This window comes from Haemorhous mexicanus, chromosome Z (assembly GCF_027477595.1).
Source record: "Haemorhous mexicanus isolate bHaeMex1 chromosome Z, bHaeMex1.pri, whole genome shotgun sequence".
In the NCBI taxonomy this organism is placed as follows: Eukaryota; Metazoa; Chordata; class Aves; order Passeriformes; family Fringillidae; genus Haemorhous; species Haemorhous mexicanus.
The window spans coordinates 20,069,021-20,089,732 of NC_082381.1; the positions used below are offsets into that span (position 1 = coordinate 20,069,021).

Sequence of the window (20,712 nt, forward strand, 5' to 3'; positions counted from 1 at the left end):
TACCAGAAGTAGAAGATGAAACATATTGTATTTGCCATGCACAGCCCCAGAGTGTTCTCCTGGGGCTACTAAAAATGGCATTGAGTGTCACATCTGACCCAGCCACTCAGCAGTGTGGGAAGCCACGTATGTGGCTGCCATTGTCCAGCAAGCTATCATTTCCCAGATCCAGGTCTGGCATTTAAGTTATCTTGATAGCTATTGTTTAGCAAGCAGCAAAAGGAATTACCTTTTACTTCACCAGATATTCCTGAAACAAACCTCAGGATTCAGGAAAAGAACAGGTGAAAACAATTGGTAACGGGGACCCTGCCCTTATTGTAATAAGGAAAGAGACACATCACAGCTACCCTTAGAGCTTGCATATTTATTGAACAAATCCTACTAAAATAGCTAAAATACATTGGGTACTTGCATTATTAAAGATCACATTGTTACAAAAGCCAGCATTTTCAGCAGTACACAACTGCAACTATACATAAATGCCACAACTGCTGAATATTACTTCTTGCTCTATATACAGCACAGCAGACGTATCTATTCTATTGGAAAATAAAGTGAGAGTACAAGGAAAGGGGTACAGAAGGTAGGGAAAGGAAAGAAATCTAGAAGTGCAGTGCATGCATTGGTATTTAACAGTCAGAAGCTAAGACAGTTCAGAACAAGGCCTGCCCTGTAAAAGGAATAGCTAAAAGACAGAATTATATAAAAAATTAAGGTGGGCTTTCAGACTGTGTCTAACACAACAACACTCCATGAGTAGATGATACTGCTTAGTTTTGTGGTTTGTGTTATTTTGTATTTATAGTAGTTTGGGAGCAAGAACAAAAATGTAAATTCCACATGTTGACAGTACTGTGGAAATGTACTCTTTCCCCTTTAGGACTTCTCTTCCCAGAAATTTGCTGTATTTTTCTTACTATATCCCCTAGTTTATGGATTTGAAGAGGACATTAAAACTTGTCCCTTCTTTAAAAAAGGCTTGTAAGAAAAAAAGACAAAAATCAAGAGATTTTGAGAAGTTGGTGGAAAATTATTGCTCATCTTTCTCCATAAGGTGGATAGGAGTCAGAAGGGAGATTTTACGAAAATTACAGTTTTGTGATTGCTCCCACTATAACTGCATGTTTGTGAGTGGACACTGATAGGGAATCAGTTCCTCACTTGTACACTATAAGTAGTTACTCACCTACAGCACTGAATAAGAAAGCCACACTGAAGACACAAGTAAACAAGTCAGTCCAGTCTAAAGAACAACATTCAGAAAAACAAAGTACCAACACCCTCTCAGAACATGGAAATAAAAAATAACTCCATCAGAGCTACCTTGCCAAGGAGCATATTTAAAGTCCAAAATAGCACCATTCATCAGTGTCTCAAATCCCGTGGCAGCATCACGATCACTTACCACAAGGAAACCATGAGTTTCATACTACTTCTATACATCAAAAGAGTACATGGATAAAATATAGAGATATACAGACAATCGATGAAAATAAACTACTAGGCTTGTTACATCTAAATGAAAAAAAAGGGGGACTCTCAGCCTCTGCAAGAAGCAGTTTGGGTTGGTGGAAATGGAGAGAGTGGTTTACCGGTTGTGTGTGAGCTGTGGAGTTTGAGTAGTGAAAGACATTGCTGTGGTAGAACCAGGCCTGAGGGCCCACCTGTAATGTTTGTAAACATGGATTCACAGTGTGAAATTCTGAGAGCTTTCGCTTGAGTTAGAATGTTAAAAACTAGTTTTTATGGTACACGTTTGTCCGCTGTTATTCTCTAAAGCAAGGCTCAGAGTCCCATAGTTTCTTCTTACACTTGATGATTACACAGAAACAATTTCCAATATATGACACCATGACCTCATCAAACCCATACATCATATGTAATACGAATGGAGAAATTATGTTTAAAAAGAGTAGAGGTAATTGATTTTGGTGAAATGTTGTCCATAGCCACTCGCTGGAGCCAGGCGCGCCCCCTCCGCCTCACTTTTCTTGCGATTCACTTCCTTGGAGATGGGGAGATTTCCCTGTGGAGAGGAAAAGTGGTATGAGCTATGCTTTGTTTGGTGGGCTGCTCCCTTCTCTCACCCTAAAGTTTCCATCGTTCACCAGCTTTAGTTTGTGACTGAAGCACCTGATGCCACAGAGAACAAAGGGTTGTTTGAAAACCTGGAAGTTCTTGCAGCATCTGAAAAAACATTTCACGTGGGCATGAACAAATGTGTCCTTGCAGCAAAAAATGCAAAAGATCCAACATAAAAGTGCACTTTATTTACAAAAGATCATCTTAATATTATGCAAACTTTTCCCAGGTTTGACCTCTCATTTTTAAAAAACTTTACTAATTAAGCAATCAACATACACTACTAAGTCACTTCCCTATATTAATTCACCAAAAAGAGCAGACTAAAACCACTGCAGTGTTTTCTTGTTTTCAGCAGGTAAGGAAGTGGTTTGCCATATGAGCTAGCTGCCTCAGATAGATCTTTGTTAACCACGCATTTTAATTGTGCCTATTCAGCAAAGTTTTTAAACAGCATTTAAATATGTGTTTCCTTTTAAGCCTCAAAATGAAGCCTAAAGGCTAAGAACATGCCTAAAGTACTTTGCTGGTTATATGTCACTATGGGATCTGAAACAAAAATAATTTGTTTAGCTTAAGAGAAGGAAAAATAAAATCTACGGTTTTTGTGTTTAAGTGGTAAGAATAGTAAAGGTGTTTTAATGCCCATATTGTTTAGGATGTGTTTGTCACATAAGCTCAATATCTCTCTTTGTTTGAGAAATTAAAGTTATCTTCTCCAAGTTAATTTTTTTTCTGATGTGAATTTCTGAGTTAAGAATTAAACACATGGCACTTTCCCAATCATCAATAGAGTGCAATTTTCAGCAATTTTCCTTTCTTCAAACCCAGAATTGTCACTGGGATCTTCATACTTGCTACGTTTACTTGTGCTGGGAATGAAGCCATCCCACAGCTCTCCCACTGTCTTTATGGCAGTGTGCAGGATAAATTCTGCTTTTAGGTAGATGAATTCCCCTTGGGGTTCTGCACTGCACACAGGAGCAGTTTCCAGGCTGAGCAGAGAGCAAAATCCCTTCCTGGAGATAGCTGGATACCTGTTCCTTTTGGGCATCAGGAAATGGAGGAAAGGAGCAGAATTTGGTCAGTAGATATGCAGAAGGGTAAGGAGTTGTAAGGTGTATTTGCTAGAGCCAATGTGAGTATTCTGCAAGATTTTCAAAATGAGAAAATAACATTTAAATTTTAGTGACTACACAAACATGTTTCCTCACAGTACTCTAGAAAATTCCATCCTCATGATAATATTTTTACTTATTTTTGTTTTACTAAATTTGCTACTTGTGTATCATTACAGGATACAAAGGGAAAACTAGAAACTTACACATGCAAACAGGCACACCACACAGACCAAAGGTCTGGGCAAATTTCCAAAAGCATTGTGTCGGGCAGTTCCTTTTCAGCTGTGAAAACAATCTCAGTCCTGAAATCCTGCCATACAATCATGAGATATAAAGTCCCACGTGACCCTTCTATGTCTGGAAAAAAACTGTCATTAAGAACTGAAGCTTTTATATTTGTTTGTTGCATGAAAATAAAAATTAAAAAAAAAAACCAACACTTTTCTCTCAAATAATAGTTTTCAAAAACCTATATATTTTACTTTATTCTTTCAGAAGTTCAAGCTATTTAGCATTGAGTAGATAAACGTGCTCATCTGGAGGACTGAAACCTCTCTGCAGTTTTTTCACCAATTTAGTCTGATTAATTTTATAGTACAAATGAAAAAATTTCCAAAGATGCACAGTTTCTGTTAAAGATGATTCCCTGCTGGAAGCTGGACTATGTGCAATTAATATTGAAGTTGCTTTTGAATGTCAATTGTGAAATAAAATTTGTTTAGTTAGTTCTACAAACTGGTTGTTGTACTAGCACATGCCAAATATCTTCTGAAGAATTAAATAAAGGTTAGGGAAAAAAATGTATTTTAAAAGCAGGAATCCAATAACTTTAAAGGGGTAAAAGATTTATAATATGTTTCGGCTAGTTGAGAAACCATTATCCCTGAGAACATTTTATTTTAAACTGTGTACAGCATAGACCCACAGCTATTCATGAATCCAATATAATGCAGCATTGTTGCTATGCTGCACATAGTGCATAGGTTCATTCCTGTGCTTTGGGAGAAACTTTGTTTAATGATGAATGACAACTTACTGAAAGCTTCTAACTTAACATTTTGAATAAAAATCATCTAGTTAACACACAGCTGATTCATAAAATTAGCAAATTCATTTGATATAAGATTGACCCTACAGAGCACATTAAGCAGGCTCTGGCACTGCTACCAGCTTTCTCAGCTGAACTTTTGGAATACTGTGAATGCTAAGAATCACAGTACTTGCATATATGCTAGTTTAAAGACTGGCAGGCTGGCACATGAGGCTGCAAATACCCCACCTATAAACTTCAGAAGTTCTCTTGTAGAGGACAAAGAGTAGAGGAAAATATAGTGCTATCCATTGGAACAATAACAGAGTTTTGTTCACAATGAGCAGAAGCCTAGTTATTAACTGAAACTTATCAAAACAATTTTCCGTGTGTGCTCTTCTTTACTTACCTGCTTGAGCCAGTAATTGAGAGGGAATATGAAAATAAAACATGTACATCCTGTGGTTCTGCATAATCTTTATCTTTCACTACTGAAATTTCATGTCCAGTTTCACATTTTTAAACCAGAAATGGTAACAGAATAAAATCTTATTAATGCTGTCTGATAAGCCACATCTTCTGCCTTTGTATGTGGTACTTCTTGTCAAACTCAGATGAAAATTGCCATGCTTTGTATGCTTGTTACTCAAGCCAGGCAACCCACAAGCAAGATACTTAATAAAAGATAAGCAACACCACCCAGTTCCTCCTGCTGCATTACCATTGACTTTTTCATCTGCATTGCTAGGAAAGCATTGCCAAAATTAAGCATTCAAAACTCAGATGTCAAGCTTGTAAAATCAAGAGACAGGCTTAAGAAATATGAGCCTTTGAAAATTAGTATGTTTTCCTTCTGGTGTGCAGCCAACAAGAGTCCATGTTTTCTGCAAGACTGAAGGCTAAAAACATAATTATAAAATGAAAACTGAGCTCTTCAGTTAACTGCATGGTGCAAGGAGCCAAGGCTTTAAGAAAAACAGAGCAACATGAGACTCGTGATGAAATCAGGAGAGCTGGCTACTTTCTTGAAGTGGTTGTAAAATGAAATCCATTGAACTTTCAATTTTAATTTCTTTTTCCCATAAACTTTCATCTTAGCAAACTATTTATTATATGAAAAAAAAAAAATTACATAAATAACTTTACCTTTGGAAATCCCCCATCCCCACAGCTTGTTGGAAAGATCTTCTGGCTTATCCAAATCATTGAACCTGGCTGATAAACCTGTAGTGACATAAATATATACAGAATCTTACTAACAAAGAGAGATTCATTAAAAGCAGTGGTGTTCATGTGACAGACCATGTCACAAAAACAAGCCTAAAGTCAGTAGAACTTGGCCCAGGGTCTTTAATGTTTAGTACATATATTTTGTACCCATGACAACATCTGTCTCCAGAGCATTCCAACTACATTTTTTTATGTTTATCTACATTCAACAGGTCCTTAAAAAATAATTAAAAGAGTATAGGATGTATTTTTTTTTTAAATATCTCTCATAAGTTCTTTATAGACAATGTCTGTACTAATGAATTTGCAGAGGATATTGTAAGAAAACCTGTCTATTCCCTTTTGCCAGGGGCCACTGGCAAAGGGCTGCTTAATGAAGTTCATTATCTTTGCTGATGACTGTAGGTGACAAGAGCACCACGCCTTTGATATCCTTTCACAATGACTGGTGAACTAGAATGTATAACTCTGTAAGATCATTGAAACAATTAGAATTCCATGTTAGCTCCCTGCATTTTCCACATAAAAGAAATTCCAACACATTATAAAACACATACAATAAAGTAGCTGGCAGCAGGATTTAACAGTTAAGGTGCTGTCCTGCGACATCCACATGAAAATTTTTTTGTGTAAAATGGGTGAGATCCAAAGCTGGGCATTGACTACAGCAGAGGTTAAAGTGAATAAATACCAAGATAATGCCTCTCAGGTTCAAGAAGAAGATCAGAATATCTCTTCATCTCAGTCTCAGAAATACTGAAGTGGTCAGGTACAAGTTACATACAATGCTGAAATTCTTAAATTTATTTTCTTGCTGGGTCTTTCTCCTGGGCTCTTGGTCTTGGGTGAATTGAACTCTTTCTGTATGATGCCAGGATGTCAAACTGTCAGTGTTTTGAGCTAGCCATTACAAATTACACCATTCAGATTTGTTTGCACTTTGGAAATCAAAACTTTCATAGTCGGTTAAGCAAGTGCTGGGCCAGTTTTACTCACTCTCTTGCTCCTGAGCTTATAGTGAAACATGAGAAAAGTTTCCATTTCTGGGGAGGTGCATGCTGACTACTAGCAGTCAAAACTGGGCTAGGTCTATCCTGGAGAAGATATTGGAAGAGTATTTAAATCCTCTTCCCAATAGAAAATACTGAACTCTTCTATAATGCAGAGGAGAAAAACACAGAGGAGAGAAATTTAAAACACAGAGTTCAAGGCAGCTTTGTACATTCTCCTGTGCTTTCTGCAGTACAAACAGTACTTTCTACGGATTAAAGCAACAAATTTTTTTCATATCTGAGGTCTCAGACAAGTCAGTTCAGCTCTCTGGGCGTGCTTGACATAAAATAACCAATGTGTAGCACAGGGCACTCTGTGAATTCAGTTAATGCTCACTCTGAATATCTGAACACTTGCATGAAAGATACCAAGTAACCTCTGAGCTTTTCTGTCGCTATTTATAATCACTTGTTATTCATTCTGCAATTATGTCTTGATTTTATTGTGTAGCCATACTTTCTGTGTGAAAACTCGTGGTGGGAAATAGCAGTAGGAGTACAGCTCTACCACAGGACATGCTGTTCACACCAGCAAAGTGTACAGAATGTATACGGGAGGATCACCTAAGCATCAGAATACTGAATTAGCCATTATCATGACACAAACCTCTATATTTTCCATGGAGTCTGAGATGTATTTAGGTTAGACTATGGGCCGTGTTATCCCTATTAACAACCTAATAGGAATAAAATAAGCACCTGAAGTTGGATGAAAAAGAAAGGATTCCTCAAATTAAATTCATAAAAACATGGAGGAATTGCAGTTTGCTGGTGGATTTTGGGAATAAGGCAGGAGGAAAAAGGTGTAAAGTGTAAGATGAGCTCACAACTATGCCCCAGGGTTTAAAAAAACAAACCCCAAAACCTACCACCACCTGCAGAACACCCCACATAATCCCCAAACCATCTTTCACAGAGTAATTCTCCGTTAAAAAAAAAAAAAAAAAACCAATCATATCCTTTTGTCTCCTTCAAAAACAAATACTGTGGCCCATATTGGTAGATAATAATCATGTGGACCTATTTCACAGGAAGTTACTGCTCTGCTATGACTGTACCAGAGTCCTGAATGGACAAAGGACTTCAGGTATCTGCCTTGGGAGCAATGCTGATAGGCTGTAGAATCATGGCTTGGAATCTGGCCAAGGGGAGGAAGATTCTGGAATGGAAAAAAAGAGGCTGGTGCAGAGAAGTCCACTTTAGATTTACTGTAATTCAACAGAAGGAGGGGAAAAAAAGGATATAAAACAAACCATGACATCTTGCTGTGCTTTATGAATGCAGAAGCTACTCAGAAGTTCAAATATACTGATAACTAGGGTATTAGAAAAACACATAGAACATTAATTCAGTTCAGCAGCTCAAAAGTACTGACATAAATGTTGCAAGATGAGCTATGAGAGAGGAAAGCAATGCTCCATTACAGAGTAGGATGTAAGGTTTACAACATTCCAGCTGTTACCATGAAGCAAACACTTCTAAATAAATGCTTCCATTGATACACACCAAATTTTCCTTTCCTTTTTCTTAGTACTTCCTGTGTAACTGTTATGCAAGTGCAGGCTTGGCTTAAATATCCAAAGTCTCAGGATTCAGAACGAAATTACTGAGCTTTAGGGTGGGTTGAAAAGTACAGTTTCTGCAAGTCTGCATAATGCTGATTCACACTGATAGCCTCACTCTTTGATCCTCATTAGCCAGACAGGCAGGCCAGGAAGCTTCATCCATGAACCATCAGATGTGGGAAGAACTACCTGAGACACAACAACATGCAATTCTGCCTTAAACATTGAGGCCAGCTTGAAAACTGGGAATTATGGGTTGTCTATGAGCATATTTTCAATTTTGTAGCCTCCAGTCTCCTGAAAAGATACAAATAACTCTATTTAATATTAAAGAAGAGCAAAAGTGGGGGAAAATAAATGCCTAGGCTGTTTACCCGATCTCTCAGATTCCAGAACTACTGGTAGTTTTTTAGGTTGTTTCAGATTGGGTTTTCTCAAACCAGGAGGTTTAAAAACCAGCAGATTCTACTTTACCCCTTTGGCCAACAGACTGACTGAGAAACTCTTTCGCTCTTGCTCTGTTTTACCAACATTACAAAATTCTAATTCCTGGATTTTTCTTCATTTTAAGCCATGCTTTCTTAAAGAACAATCGTAGGGGACTGCAATCTTTTGCCAAGCCTTAAAACAGATACATAAAATAATTTTAACAGAGCTGAACTTAACATACCCTAACAGTCACATCAAAATGCTAAAATTTATTTGGTACCCACTCTTCATTCCTATTCACCAAGAGCATCTTTCAAACATTCACATAAATCCATCAAAAGCAAAAAAACCCCAGATTTCTGGCAGGCTAAACTTACTAAAATGAGTATACTCCTCTTAAGAATTCACAAGGTTTTTATAGTTAAGAAACAATTGAGAAAACCCTTGTAATTATTTTTTCTATTTTTTTTCACCCCATGTGAACCACAACTGAATTCTTGTAATCAAGTCTTATTCAGGATGTACAGTGGTATTCAACTGCACTCTTGATTTCTTAACTAAAAGTTTATTGAAGAGCAACTGCTCTGAGGAAATCAGCAACCACCTTTTAGAGAAGCTTCAGGTAACCTCTTTGTCTTATAAAACAATTTTGAGGCAGGGGGAAATGAAAACAAAACGGAAATGATGACAAGTGCTGTAGATCCTAATTCCAAATAAAAGGTGACCATGTCCAATAATTCTGCAGTGACTTACCTATGAGAGGAAAAAAATTATAAGAAAAATATTTACTGCATGGATTAGCAGTGTAATAGCAGACACAGATAGCCACATGCTGAGGAACTTGGGTAGAAAGATAAGAGGTGTGTGGGAAAAAGAAGGAAGGAAAGAGGTGTGCATGTTCTCTCTGCAGCACTAAAATGACAGTGCAGCTGTGAGGACTGAGTGCCCTGTGTGCCCAATCCAGAACAGAGAAAGGGAGAGAGGCCACCCTCCTCCTGGGAGTGGGCTGTATAAGCAAAAAGGAACACTGCTTCTCATTTCTGTACCCACATTTCTTTAAAATTTCTTAGCTGCCAGCTACTTTGAGCTGTAGATGTGTGTTTCACAGCACATCCTACCATGTACTTTTCAATTCCCCCAAATGCCTCCCACTGCAGTAAAACATTTTCTTTCTAACCAACATCCCACAATCACAGTCCAAATGCATAAACCATCTTACTGCACCACTGATCAAGCACTAAATAAATAATTTTGTGAATGAAAACCTCACTAATTCTTTTTCAACAAAACTGGAGGGAAAGCTTGTGCTAGGATCAAAGCCTTTGTTTCTGTACAAGGGGTAAACTAATGCTCCCATCCTCAGTAATTTATCTTTAAGACTATGAGGGGAGCATTATGAATGTACAAAATACAAATATCCACTGAGTTCCTAACCTAGCACGCAAGATTAATTACATACAGCAACTGTCAGCTGAACGATTGCTGCTTTCTGAGACTTTAGTTGGACAGAAGAATTCTATCAGTCACAGTATTTTCTAGATCTCCTGGAGAGGGCAAGGACAAAGCTACATCAAGAGTACTCATCATTACTCCTTATTTCAGTGAGTCCTTGAAGTTTTGATGAGCCTTTGTTGTATTTAAGAAGCTGTACTCATGATGAAATGGGAGGCTGCTGTTGTGATAGGCTGATTCTGGAACAGGCTCACTGAGGAAGATTTCCCAACAGAAACAGCAGAAACCAACCTTGCCCAAGTTAAAGTGCAACTTCATTACCTTAGCTTAATAATTTTAAAATGCTGTGAATGTGTGATTTAGCAGATGTGAGGTTTAACAATTTTGTGAACTTGTTTGCATTTTTGAGTGTCGCTGCATCACGAGTCTGAGCCTCTGCCTGAGGTGCAGCAACAGTCATCCCAAATAACCTGACCTCATGATTTCTGTATACTGTCAGAGCAGCAGATTTTCTGTCATCCCTGGTTTTCACATCAGTGCTATGAAAATCAAAAAAACAGTGGGGAAAACCAACACTTTACATTTATTTCACTTGGTTAGTTCCACAAAGTAAAGTTAGATAAATGGTTTGAGAGAACTGATGAAGAGTTACATCATGATTCTGCAGCTGGGATTGCTCCAAATGGCACACCTTTGTGAGACTTTATCTGCCATTGCAATGATAATTAATACTTGGCAGTATATCAGCAGAACATGGCAAGACAGCTGTACACCTGAATTTGCCTTTGACTTCTCTGCATCAGCATCTTTTGATGTCTTTGCCTTTTCATGGGGAAGTTATTGCTGCTGCTTTTTATTCCTCCCCATCTGATGACTCAAACTCACAACCACATAGAGATGAAAAGACCTAAATGAGACAAGTATGCTTTTCCTTGCATCCCCTTCTCCACACTTCAAATGAATTACAAAGTTTATTTATTAGGTGTTTGGTGATTTTTGTAGTCCTTTTGCATCTCTTCTGCAATTTATGTAGATCTCACAGAACAGGGTGTCATTCGCTCTTTCCCTACACAGCATAAGGAAGTAACCTTGAAAAGCTTCTCCTATAAACCCACTGTCATCTGTTGTTTCCCTTGTTGTTCTTAAAGCATCTATTCTTGAGGTCACACAGAAGCATCTGTTCCGATGCAGTCTCCTACCCTGGCTTATCTGTATCAGCTTCTTCAAGGGACTCATTCCTGCCCTCATCCATATACAGGCTGCATGTTTTATATGTGTATTTACAAATAAGACTTCTGCACAATTCTTTATCCAGTGAGAAACCCTCTACAGAAGCTGTAGCTGTATTCTAACATAGGTGATTGAATGAGGTTAATTCTAGAAAACCCTTTCTAACTTTCCCTGGGGAGGAATCCACTCCACACCACCTGAATGTGATGCACTTTTTAGGAAGAGAGATCAATTTTCACTTTTCTGCACCAGTTAGGATCAATCCTGCTTGTCTGCTACAAGAGTCATGCTGCTCTTTTACTTCATTAATACACAAAACATTGTTAATATTTACCATGCATACAAAGACTAAGAGAAAAAAAATTAAGCAGTACATTGTGAACACGGTCATAAATGCTCCTCCAACTTCTTACTGAATTAATGAATTTTACTGAGAGTAAACTATTACCAGAGCATGCACTCCTTGAAAGAGAAAGAATACATTTATTTCAGAAAAAAATAAAAAACAAATGTATGTTCTGTGGAAAGTTCCATCAAGCAATAAAATGGCTGCAAATTACTTTTTTCCTCCAGTAAATTTCTATGTTCTCCAAAACTGCAAAACATCAGAGAAATCAAAATAAGCAAATCAGCCATCCAGAAAACCTAAGTCAGAACCCAGTACAACCCCACATATTTATTTAGTTTGCCTCTGTACCACAGTATTTTTTTTTGTTTCACTTAACGTGCAACACACAGAAAAACAACATCAACAAGGCTGAGAATTGAAATAATACTCTAGTTCTCAGTTAATTACATAGGAGTTTGTAATTTGCTCCTCAAGTGCAATAAGGTAGAGCTTAATTAGTAACTATTGGCACCTACATCTAATGGTAACTGCAGAACAAAATGCATAAGCAAGTCTCTTGTTATAAACTCAAGTGGATACATAAAAAAAATTGGCAACAAAAATCCTGAACCAAAGGATGCAGAGTAGTTTTTCAGTAGTTTCCTACATAACATGGACAAATTACTTGAGCTACAGAGAAGGAAGAAAAGGAGCATGGTCAGTGGCTGACCAAAAAGTCTATTTAGCCCAGTGTCTTGATTTTATCAAGTTTTGACTTTAAGGGAAAATCCAGCAAGAACAGTGGCCAGTAGTGAATTGTTAAGAATAGGAACAGAGGTAGACCAGAATAACACCTCTCCTTGTGCCCTTTCAGACTTGGCCCTTCACTCTTGGGGTACACAAAACCAAACAGACCCCCAAAATAAGTGTTTATTTCTTAAAACTTCCTATACATTTTCTAAATAATGGCCTGAATGCTGTAACTTACTGAAGGCTCAAGCGACTGCTTTGGACCACAACAGTTCTTCTCCCACATACCAAAGAGATGAGCAGAAATCCAGCCAAGGATACATTTCCCCAAGGCCAGAGCCCTTCCTTCCCCCCAGGAGGTGCCAGCCCCTCACCCAAGCAGCGTTTTGCAGGCAAGTATTAAAAAGCCTCAGCCATACTCTTGGAAATGGGAGAGAGAACCACCTTGTAGAGCCAGTCCTTACTTACCTCATTAAAAGAGGTGTAATGAGGGCAGCTGATTGTTAACAAGTGCTTGAAAGCACTGTGCTACATTTACCTGAAGCCTCCCTATTACCAGCCTCCACTAGGCTGATAGTAATGCAGCTAAGTGCTACTCCAGACACAGAAGCACAAAATGTATCGTGGATGTTCTGGAGGCTAAAAGTAAGGAAATATCTCTGGGTCCTGGGACTCATCTAAGGAGCTGTGTAAACTCATACACTTTTGTGATGGAGATTTATCACAGATACACAGTCATTTTAAAGCAAAGAAGAAGATTTCTTCCTCTCTAACTTGACCTTCCTAAGGTAGCTATGAGGTGTCAATGAGTGCCTTCTAAAGATCAGTGCTGGAAGAGGCCAGGGGTTCTTTCTGCCTATTAAGCCAAGGCTGTTACCACCTCCAGCACAAATTTCTTAGAACTTTTTTTAACTTGTTCCCACCTAAGTATGCCAACCTAGTAGAGATAATCAGGTTACTGTTTACAAAATTATTCCAGAGACACTTCTTCCTGCAGGATAAGAAAATCCTATTTATTCTGAGGGTGGGTTGTTTTTACTTGTTTGTTTGTTTATTTTATTGCCGTATTTACAGAAGGAAACATCAGGAATCCTCCCAGCAACAGGTACACAAGGATTCATTCAGTACTGCTACTGTGAATTTGCCAGACCAGAAGTCCAAATAGAATTGCCTGTAACACTCAAACAATGATTCATACTATCATTCTACATTAAACATTTGGAAAGAATTTTTTTTTCACCTTTGAAGATTGCGCCCTCAATTAATATGGTTTAATGAGGTGAATAAATATTTGAAATAAAACCAAAATACAAATAGATAAAACTATTTTTATTAAAATATCCTGCCCGATCAATGATGCCAGTTATGAATTATGTCTATAAAGTTGTTCTAGAACTATTAAGTGTCCTCCTTTCCCCATCTCTTCAGCATATACAAGGATCAAAATTCAGTTATGAAGCAGCAGTATAGCACAGTCAGAAAAAAAGCAAAAATATTATTAGTGATGGCATTAGACCCCAAGCCTTAAAAAAACAAATGTTATATCTGTAGTGTAACTAGATGTATATTCTTATTTCTGATTTTCCAAAATTTCAGCCTTTGAGAAAAAAATTAGTAAAGATTTTTCCTGGACTCAGTATTACATAAACCTTCCATTCCACGTGTCAACACAGTTCATTTCAGATAGAATATGCTGGGGCAGAGTACCAAAATGTTAGCATCCAGAACATGTTTCTGACTGAGTAGAAACAAGTATATAAAAAGCTTTTGTCTTTTCATGTGCATATGAGCTCTACCACTGAAATATCCACAGTATCTATAGCTTTGGGCAAAAATTACTTTTTAAAAAAACTGCTTTTCTACCCATAAACAAGTAAAGGTTTGCTTTCTGCTCAGCTGAACAGGTGGCTTGACAGAACTATTGCAAAAACTGGTTTGTATTTCTGATTATAAACTTTGTAATCTGGAAAAGCTTTAATTCTCACTGAGTTTTCAGCAATCGAGTAGCACTGTGCAAACTACACACAATGTATAACATGCACATTGCATAAGCATAATGAAAAAGCACAATAAACATGTTCAGATGGCCAAAACTATTTAACTTGCAACCCTCACAACTACTTCTCTTGACCAAATTCTGCCCATGCTATACAGGAACAGAAGAGGGTCTGACAGTCCTGCAGGTTCTGTGTGGCTCTGACTTACCATAAAGGAGACTCCAATCCCAGTTCCAGTATCAGGCTTGGTAATAATCAACCAGGTCTGAGTTTCCTCATGCCAGACCAAGAGCTGCTTTTGTCCGATGTGCATCTAGTAATAGGCTGGACATAATGTCTCATTTCATTACCTTGCCTTTTTTTCTTTTGCCTTTTTTTTGCCTGCATATAAAAGCTTCCAAATAATGCCTGCCTCTGCCAGACCAATTCTAGACTCCATCCTCCACAAATAATCCCAAAATTATGAAAAACTGTTCCAGCCCAGGGGCACAGAAAATTACAGAATGTGTAAAGACACCTGCATGTAACTCCCTGGAAAAAGGTTACTAATGGTTAAACTGGGATGAAAATTTAAACACAAAATTTTCTTCAGAAATATCTTCACCTCATGTAAATGATATTATAAATTTCTCTACAAACTAGAAGAAAAATCCACACACAAACAAAAGACTAAGTGGGATGGTGATTCTTTTCAGCCCAATGCAGGCTGTCTTTTCTTTCCCTCTGACTTAAAAAAGAAGGGCTTTTCTCCAAACTGTTCTCACCCCTGAAGGTCATCATCCCCTATTTCTCTTTTCCTCCAAGTAAGACTATAAAATGCAGGGAATGTAAACGGCAAAATGTGACAGAACAACCGCAGAAGTGATGCAGTTCAGGCAAGGATGCAGGACAGGAAGCATTCAGCCCAAATGACCTACTTTCAGAGCCCTCTTGCTCTGCGATGACACAGCTATACTGTACAACAGCCAGCCCAGAGACTCCACACCAGTAAGAAATGCTGACAAGAAAGCCATCTCATTGTGGTAAGTCAGGAGAAAATTAATGATTGGCTCTACATTATCTTCTGTTTACTTTCAGAAAAGTCAAAATTAAATTCTTAAGGATCTGTTTACTGAGATACACATTTGTTGGCATTGTTAGTTTAAATTCTCTGAGCAGCATCACTGTGAGCTTAAGTTAACTTAGCACCCAGAACTTAAAATCCACAAGAAGGAGAAAAGGACACCCCTGAGTGCCTTGAAAAAAAATAAACAGACCACTTCTCTAACTGTCTAAAGTGATGATCTGATTTCTTTATTTAAAAACTAATATTTACCGTAACAAAAAAAAAAAAAAACAACACAAAACCCAACCCTTTCCTTGTTTTGCTGGGAGCCTTCTTTGAGATCACACAAACCTGGAATTAAGACTTCCTTACTCCCACTCTTCTAACATGTTCCTTTATTTAAATGATTGGATCACTTTCAATGATTGGAGGTGGCAGAAAAAAATTTAAAACAAATTCTTTTTTTGAAATTCTTTTTTGGTGGCAACCATTTTTTCCCCCTTGTTAGCCAAAATTTTAGTTAATATTAAGTAAAATTTTAGTTTACATTTCATAACACTCTGCACTTGCCACAAAGGTAGTATATAGAAGTTCTAGCATTTCAAATTAAAAGACCATTAAAGTCACCTCAGGATTTCATACATTGCACATAAATAAAAAAGGCTCTTTCCTCCTTCAGGTAGACACTTAAAGGAAATGCATTTTGCAGAACTAAGGATAGATCTTCAAATGGCAACTGTTCTTGTGTAAAATGGCTTAAAATGTCCATGAGTTAAAATTATAAGAATAATAGAAAGTGCACTCTTCTGCTTTTCTGTTCCTCTTAAAATTGAGGATATTATTATTAAATGGGTGCAAGAAAGACTGATTAATTAATTCTAATTCCAAGTCCAAGAAAAGGAGAAGAAGCATTGAAAACTAATGTGTTAAATAACTTGCTTTTATTGTTTAAAATGTTAAGAAACATTTTATGAGAAAAGAAAATTAAGAAACTAAGAAAGTAAGACAGTGAAGTTAAACCAAGAACTCATTTGTTCTCACCGAACAAGTTTATTCTAGCAATTTCAAATCTTACTGTAAGCTTAGCTAAATAATTAATGAACTTTCAGACTGGCAAAGGAATAAGAAGGCCATTTTTACCCATTTTTTAACATCTATCTCAGTCTACTGAAACACAATAGCTAAATTTTAACTGTCCAGTGAGAGCAGGGCAGAGCCTTTGCATATACTGTGCTATTAAAACAAAGTAAGCCCTTTCATTGTCATGTATTTCAGTGAGCAGAAAGTGTAGATATGCAAAGAACAGTATTTCCTGTAAATTAGAATGGTTAGAGAGACACTTGCAGTTATTACAAGAAGAAATATGCCAAAGACAAGCATGTCCACTGCTGCAAGGAAAGTATGTCACTGGTCTGACTTGGAATTACATTCAGTGTTAGTGTGCCAGAAGTGAAAAAAATGGGGGAAAAGGGTGGTGGTAGAAGAAGAGATTCTGCCAAGCATCACATCTTAAACATCCTAGCAAGCTGGGGTAAAACCTAACAGTCCATTTTAACTTTTATCACAAAAGAGAAGGGAAACTTTTAAAAACAGCTAAATGAGGTTTGTATTTATGTTACACTGCAAAGCAAACAATGGGACTAGACAGGTGGGTAGCAACATTTTATTTTTTTGCATTTGGATAGCTTTAAGTTGTATTTTGAGTTCTGGCCCAGAGACTGGCTTTATAAAACTGATTTCATTGACTACTACAAGAACCTTGCTAGATTTATAGAACCATCTGCTGGTAGAAATCAGTGGCTATTTTATGCCTAACTAAACTTAAAATAATCTTTTGTTCCATAATAGGCATACATTGCACAGAGCAGCCTGCATAACATCTAAAATATGGGCTGATTGTCACCTTGGTGTTGGTAGGAAAACAGTTGCCTTATCCAATATTCCACAGTTGTGTGAACAACATATATTTTAGCATGATTTCTATTCACAGTTTAAGTGATTCATTTCCCTTTTAATTCCCCACCCCCATCTATTCATTTACACAGATGAGCAAAGCACTTTGATGAAAGTAGGTTCCAGAATAGACTAAAACTCCAGAATTTGCAAGTTTATTTTTGCAGATAGGAATGATATAAAACAAGGAGCCAAAACCAAAAACAAAGCCTTTATAACAGAGTATGTATTTGATTATTTTAATCATTCTTTGATCATCACTCCTCCCCCATATCAAAACAACCCCAAGGAACCAGACAGGGATAATATTAATGCAATTAGCCCAATCTTCATAAGAGTATGTCCCTCAGAACCTCACACTGGGGAAAATACTCTCTGCTAATGTACACCCTATGCCATGCTACTTAAAGCATTGCTCAGTACTAATTAACATTAACATCTTGATCATGATTTTATCCTGCAGCATCCCAAATATATCACTTTTTATGTGTACTTTTACAGTACATGTATTTGGATATGATTCTGAGATAGCTGCATCCTCAGCTAAGAATGCCACAGGATAAAAACTGTCTGAACAAAATCTGCCTACTTGGAGCAGTTTTAAAAAAAAAATACTGTTACCTTTGTTCTCCTGAGTCTGAGACAGTCCTTCTCAGAGAATACTGTTTCTACATGCACATCCTTAAAATCAGGAGTTTGTTAGCAGTGGTGTCTCATAATATAAAAAATGGCTTTAATCAATAAAAATAGAAACACAATTAGCTCTGAAGGAAAGTGGTTGTTGTTTATTAAACACATTCCAAACAAGTGCCTGTAAGTTCAGTCGGTTTGAGGCCTAAACATTTTTTTTCTAGAGCAGATCTGTGTCACAAAGAATGGTAGTGTTTTCAGAAGGTTAACCTAATAAGAAAATTTGGGTTGCACCTTAAGTACTTCCCTGACAGACGAACATTAATTTTTTTTCACTTACAAAGTGCAATGACCTATTTCTTCATTTTGGGAGAAAGGTGTCAGTGTTGGCATTACTGGATACTGTTTTGTCTGCATGTATTGCTACATGTGTTATGATGTGTATTTTTCACAATAAGTTAAATATTTCTTGTTTCAATTAAATAAGCCTTACTGCACAGAGACGGATTTCAGATTTTTATTCAAAAAATGCAAGAAAATAAAAGATCCAACATAAGGAACTTTTCAGAGTACATCAGTTATTGTATGGCAAGTCCCCGTAGCCCCAAAAACTATGTCATATGAAGGTCCTATCTATAAATGAGTATTGGGAAGAGGGAAATAAGGTTTGTAGTGACACAAAAAAATTATTGATACTCTGCCAAAGCAACTAATTCTTACCATTTTTAGGTTCTGTTAAATCTTGGGATTGCAGTTTCTCTCAAGTAGCACAAGGAGAACAATCTGAAAACAATTTTAAAAAAATTAAAAATGAAAAAAAGAAGTAATTCCAACTGTCACAGCAGTTAAAAGGTATTTTTTGCCAGCATAACAGTGGGTGAACCAAGTATAAGCTTCAGTGGTTAAGATTAAAGTCATGCAAATTATTCTAACCACACATATGCTTATATATCATGCACTTCAGTGGTCTACAGGCTTAAATATAGGACAAAGGAATCCCTGGTACCTGGATTTGCAGAACCCTATGCTATTCTTAGCACTGGGTATATTTCTGAAGAGCCCCATACGTTATGGTTAACACAGGTAAAAATCAGTCAAGAGGACAAAAACCTGTCAGTCTATGTTTACTGTAATTTGTGGTCCATTGTTCCCAGGCATACTACTAAGTGTGGGTTTTTGCAATCAAGGAACAAGTATAACACAATGTAGCAGCCCAGAGAGTAGGTATTTTTGGAAATGGCACTGCATTACATAACCTCCAGTTTTCTCCCTCTCTCTCTCTGTTCCACACACACCCCCTATTTTAAACAGGGAGAGAAAAAAAAGAAGAGTAGGTCCTACCTCATTTACCTTAAATTATCACGCTCTTAATGGACTGAATTTGTAGCATATCTCCTTTATCAGCTTTCTTTATAGAAACAAAAATTAAAAGTTCTCTTCTATTGATTACATATTTCTTACCTATTGCATGTATGCATGAAATATAATTAGGTATGAGTCATATGTTTACACAAACACACACATACATATAGGATTTAAAACTGCAAATTCATATATCCATAAATATACACAGAAATGTTTGAAAAAAGTAGCATGTCACTACATGTTCTGCAAAACATGGTTTGTTTTGGCTTTGTTGTTTTGTTGCCTTTTTTTTTTTTTTCTCAAAAGAACCACCCAAAATTTAACTGCTGCACATGCAAAAATGCAGAAGGCTGTTGCAAGAATGACTGCTTTCTAAAAATAAACCCCAGCAGCCTGAGATGAATCCAGTGTCAGGGCGGAGAAGAGGGAGATTCGTTTTACAAGGGAGAAGAAAGGAGATGATAAACCTGTCCTAGAGCCTTGCACGCATGCTAACAAAGCCAAGTGCATTAGGTTCAAAAATGCATTTTGGTGTTTGCGTAGTGCAAAATCCAGAAAAAGGAAAACATTTTAGAAAATCACTTCTCATCTCCCCTTGCATGTGTGCAGAAAAATCCTCAGCCTAGAAATCCAGCCTTAAAGCACAAAGACAAAGAGTTAGACACATACACTGCACGTTTTCTCATTTTCCTTTAAAAAGCCTGTTTGGAAATGTGCACCGAGAGGGGAAAGCCAAGCTGCAGCAAAGTCCGGCTAAGGACAGAAAGAAATCAAAAAGAAATGAAAAGAAACAGAGAAACACAGAGAGAAGAAAGCAGAAAGGGAGGAAAGGGAGGGACAGAGAGAGAGAGAGAAAGGGGATTAACTAAAAAAAAATTAAATTCTGTGGATTGGAATTGTATATACTTACAGACAAAAGCCCCCGCTCCCTGCTCACTTTCTGTCCTTTCTACATGATCTGAAACACAAATGTGGATTACAAAAGGGCAGCATGCTACAGAAGGGAATTTATAGTTGGGGGAGTGGAGAGAGGGTAGGGGGTGTGGGTAAGAATGACTGCACCTCTTCCAAAGTGCAGCCTCGGAGAAAAAAAAAAGAAAAAAGGGGTGGGGGTGGCTGGGGGAAAGTCTCTCTCTCTCCCCCCCGCCCCCCCCCCCCCCCCCCCCCGCCCGTTCCCTCTCTCGGGCTGGGTTTTGCTTGCCAGCGCTGGTTATATTGAACAATGAGCTAATTCTGACGGTAGCTGGCCAGCTGCCAGCTCCATCCCCCCTTTACACACACACACACACACACACACACACACACACACACACACACACTCCCCCTGCCCGCCCGCCTCCCCCCGCACGATTCTGCAGCGCCAGACTGCTTAGTCTGCAATAATCCGCAGCCCCGCGTTCCCCCCGCTGTCTGGGAGCCCCAGGGCAGCGCCCGCCCCGCCGCCGTCCGA

At 37.8% G+C, this 20,712-nt stretch overlaps 1 protein-coding gene across 4 annotated transcripts; it reads right to left on the reverse strand.

Annotated features, from left to right (window-relative positions):
* Positions 1-347: 347 nt before the first annotated feature.
* NREP (neuronal regeneration related protein) lies at positions 348-20,407 on the reverse strand. Of its 4 annotated transcripts, XM_059874024.1 has the most exons (6): positions 20,325-20,407; positions 20,173-20,220; positions 18,618-18,680; positions 14,478-14,593; positions 5,383-5,460; positions 348-2,029 (listed from the first exon to the last, which is right to left on the reverse strand). In XM_059874024.1, exons 4-6 carry the CDS (start codon positions 14,580-14,582, stop codon positions 1,907-1,909), a joined length of 306 nt encoding a protein of 101 aa, XP_059730007.1. In that variant the 5' UTR covers positions 14,583-14,593; positions 18,618-18,680; positions 20,173-20,220; positions 20,325-20,407; the 3' UTR covers positions 348-1,906. The 4 variants fall into 4 exon arrangements, with proteins under 4 accessions (XP_059730007.1, XP_059730009.1, XP_059730006.1 ...); XM_059874026.1 differs by lacking the exon at positions 14,478-14,593 and having other exon boundaries at positions 20,325-20,386; XM_059874023.1 differs by lacking the exon at positions 20,325-20,407 and having other exon boundaries at positions 20,173-20,318.
* Positions 20,408-20,712: the final 305 nt, after the last annotated feature.

Excerpts from the sequence above, each read along its gene's own strand:
- NREP (XM_059874024.1), bottom strand. The coding sequence starts at position 14,582 with ATGCACATCGGACAAAAGCAGCTCTTGGTCTGGCATGAGGAAACTCAG. Across the intron at positions 5,461-14,477 it reads GGATTGGAGTCTCCTTTATG|GTTTATCAGCCAGGTTCAAT; the intron begins GTAAGTCAGAGC and ends ATGTCACTACAG. Across the intron at positions 2,030-5,382 it reads GGGATGGGGGATTTCCAAAG|GGAAATCTCCCCATCTCCAA; the intron begins GTAAAGTTATTT and ends TCCTCTCCACAG.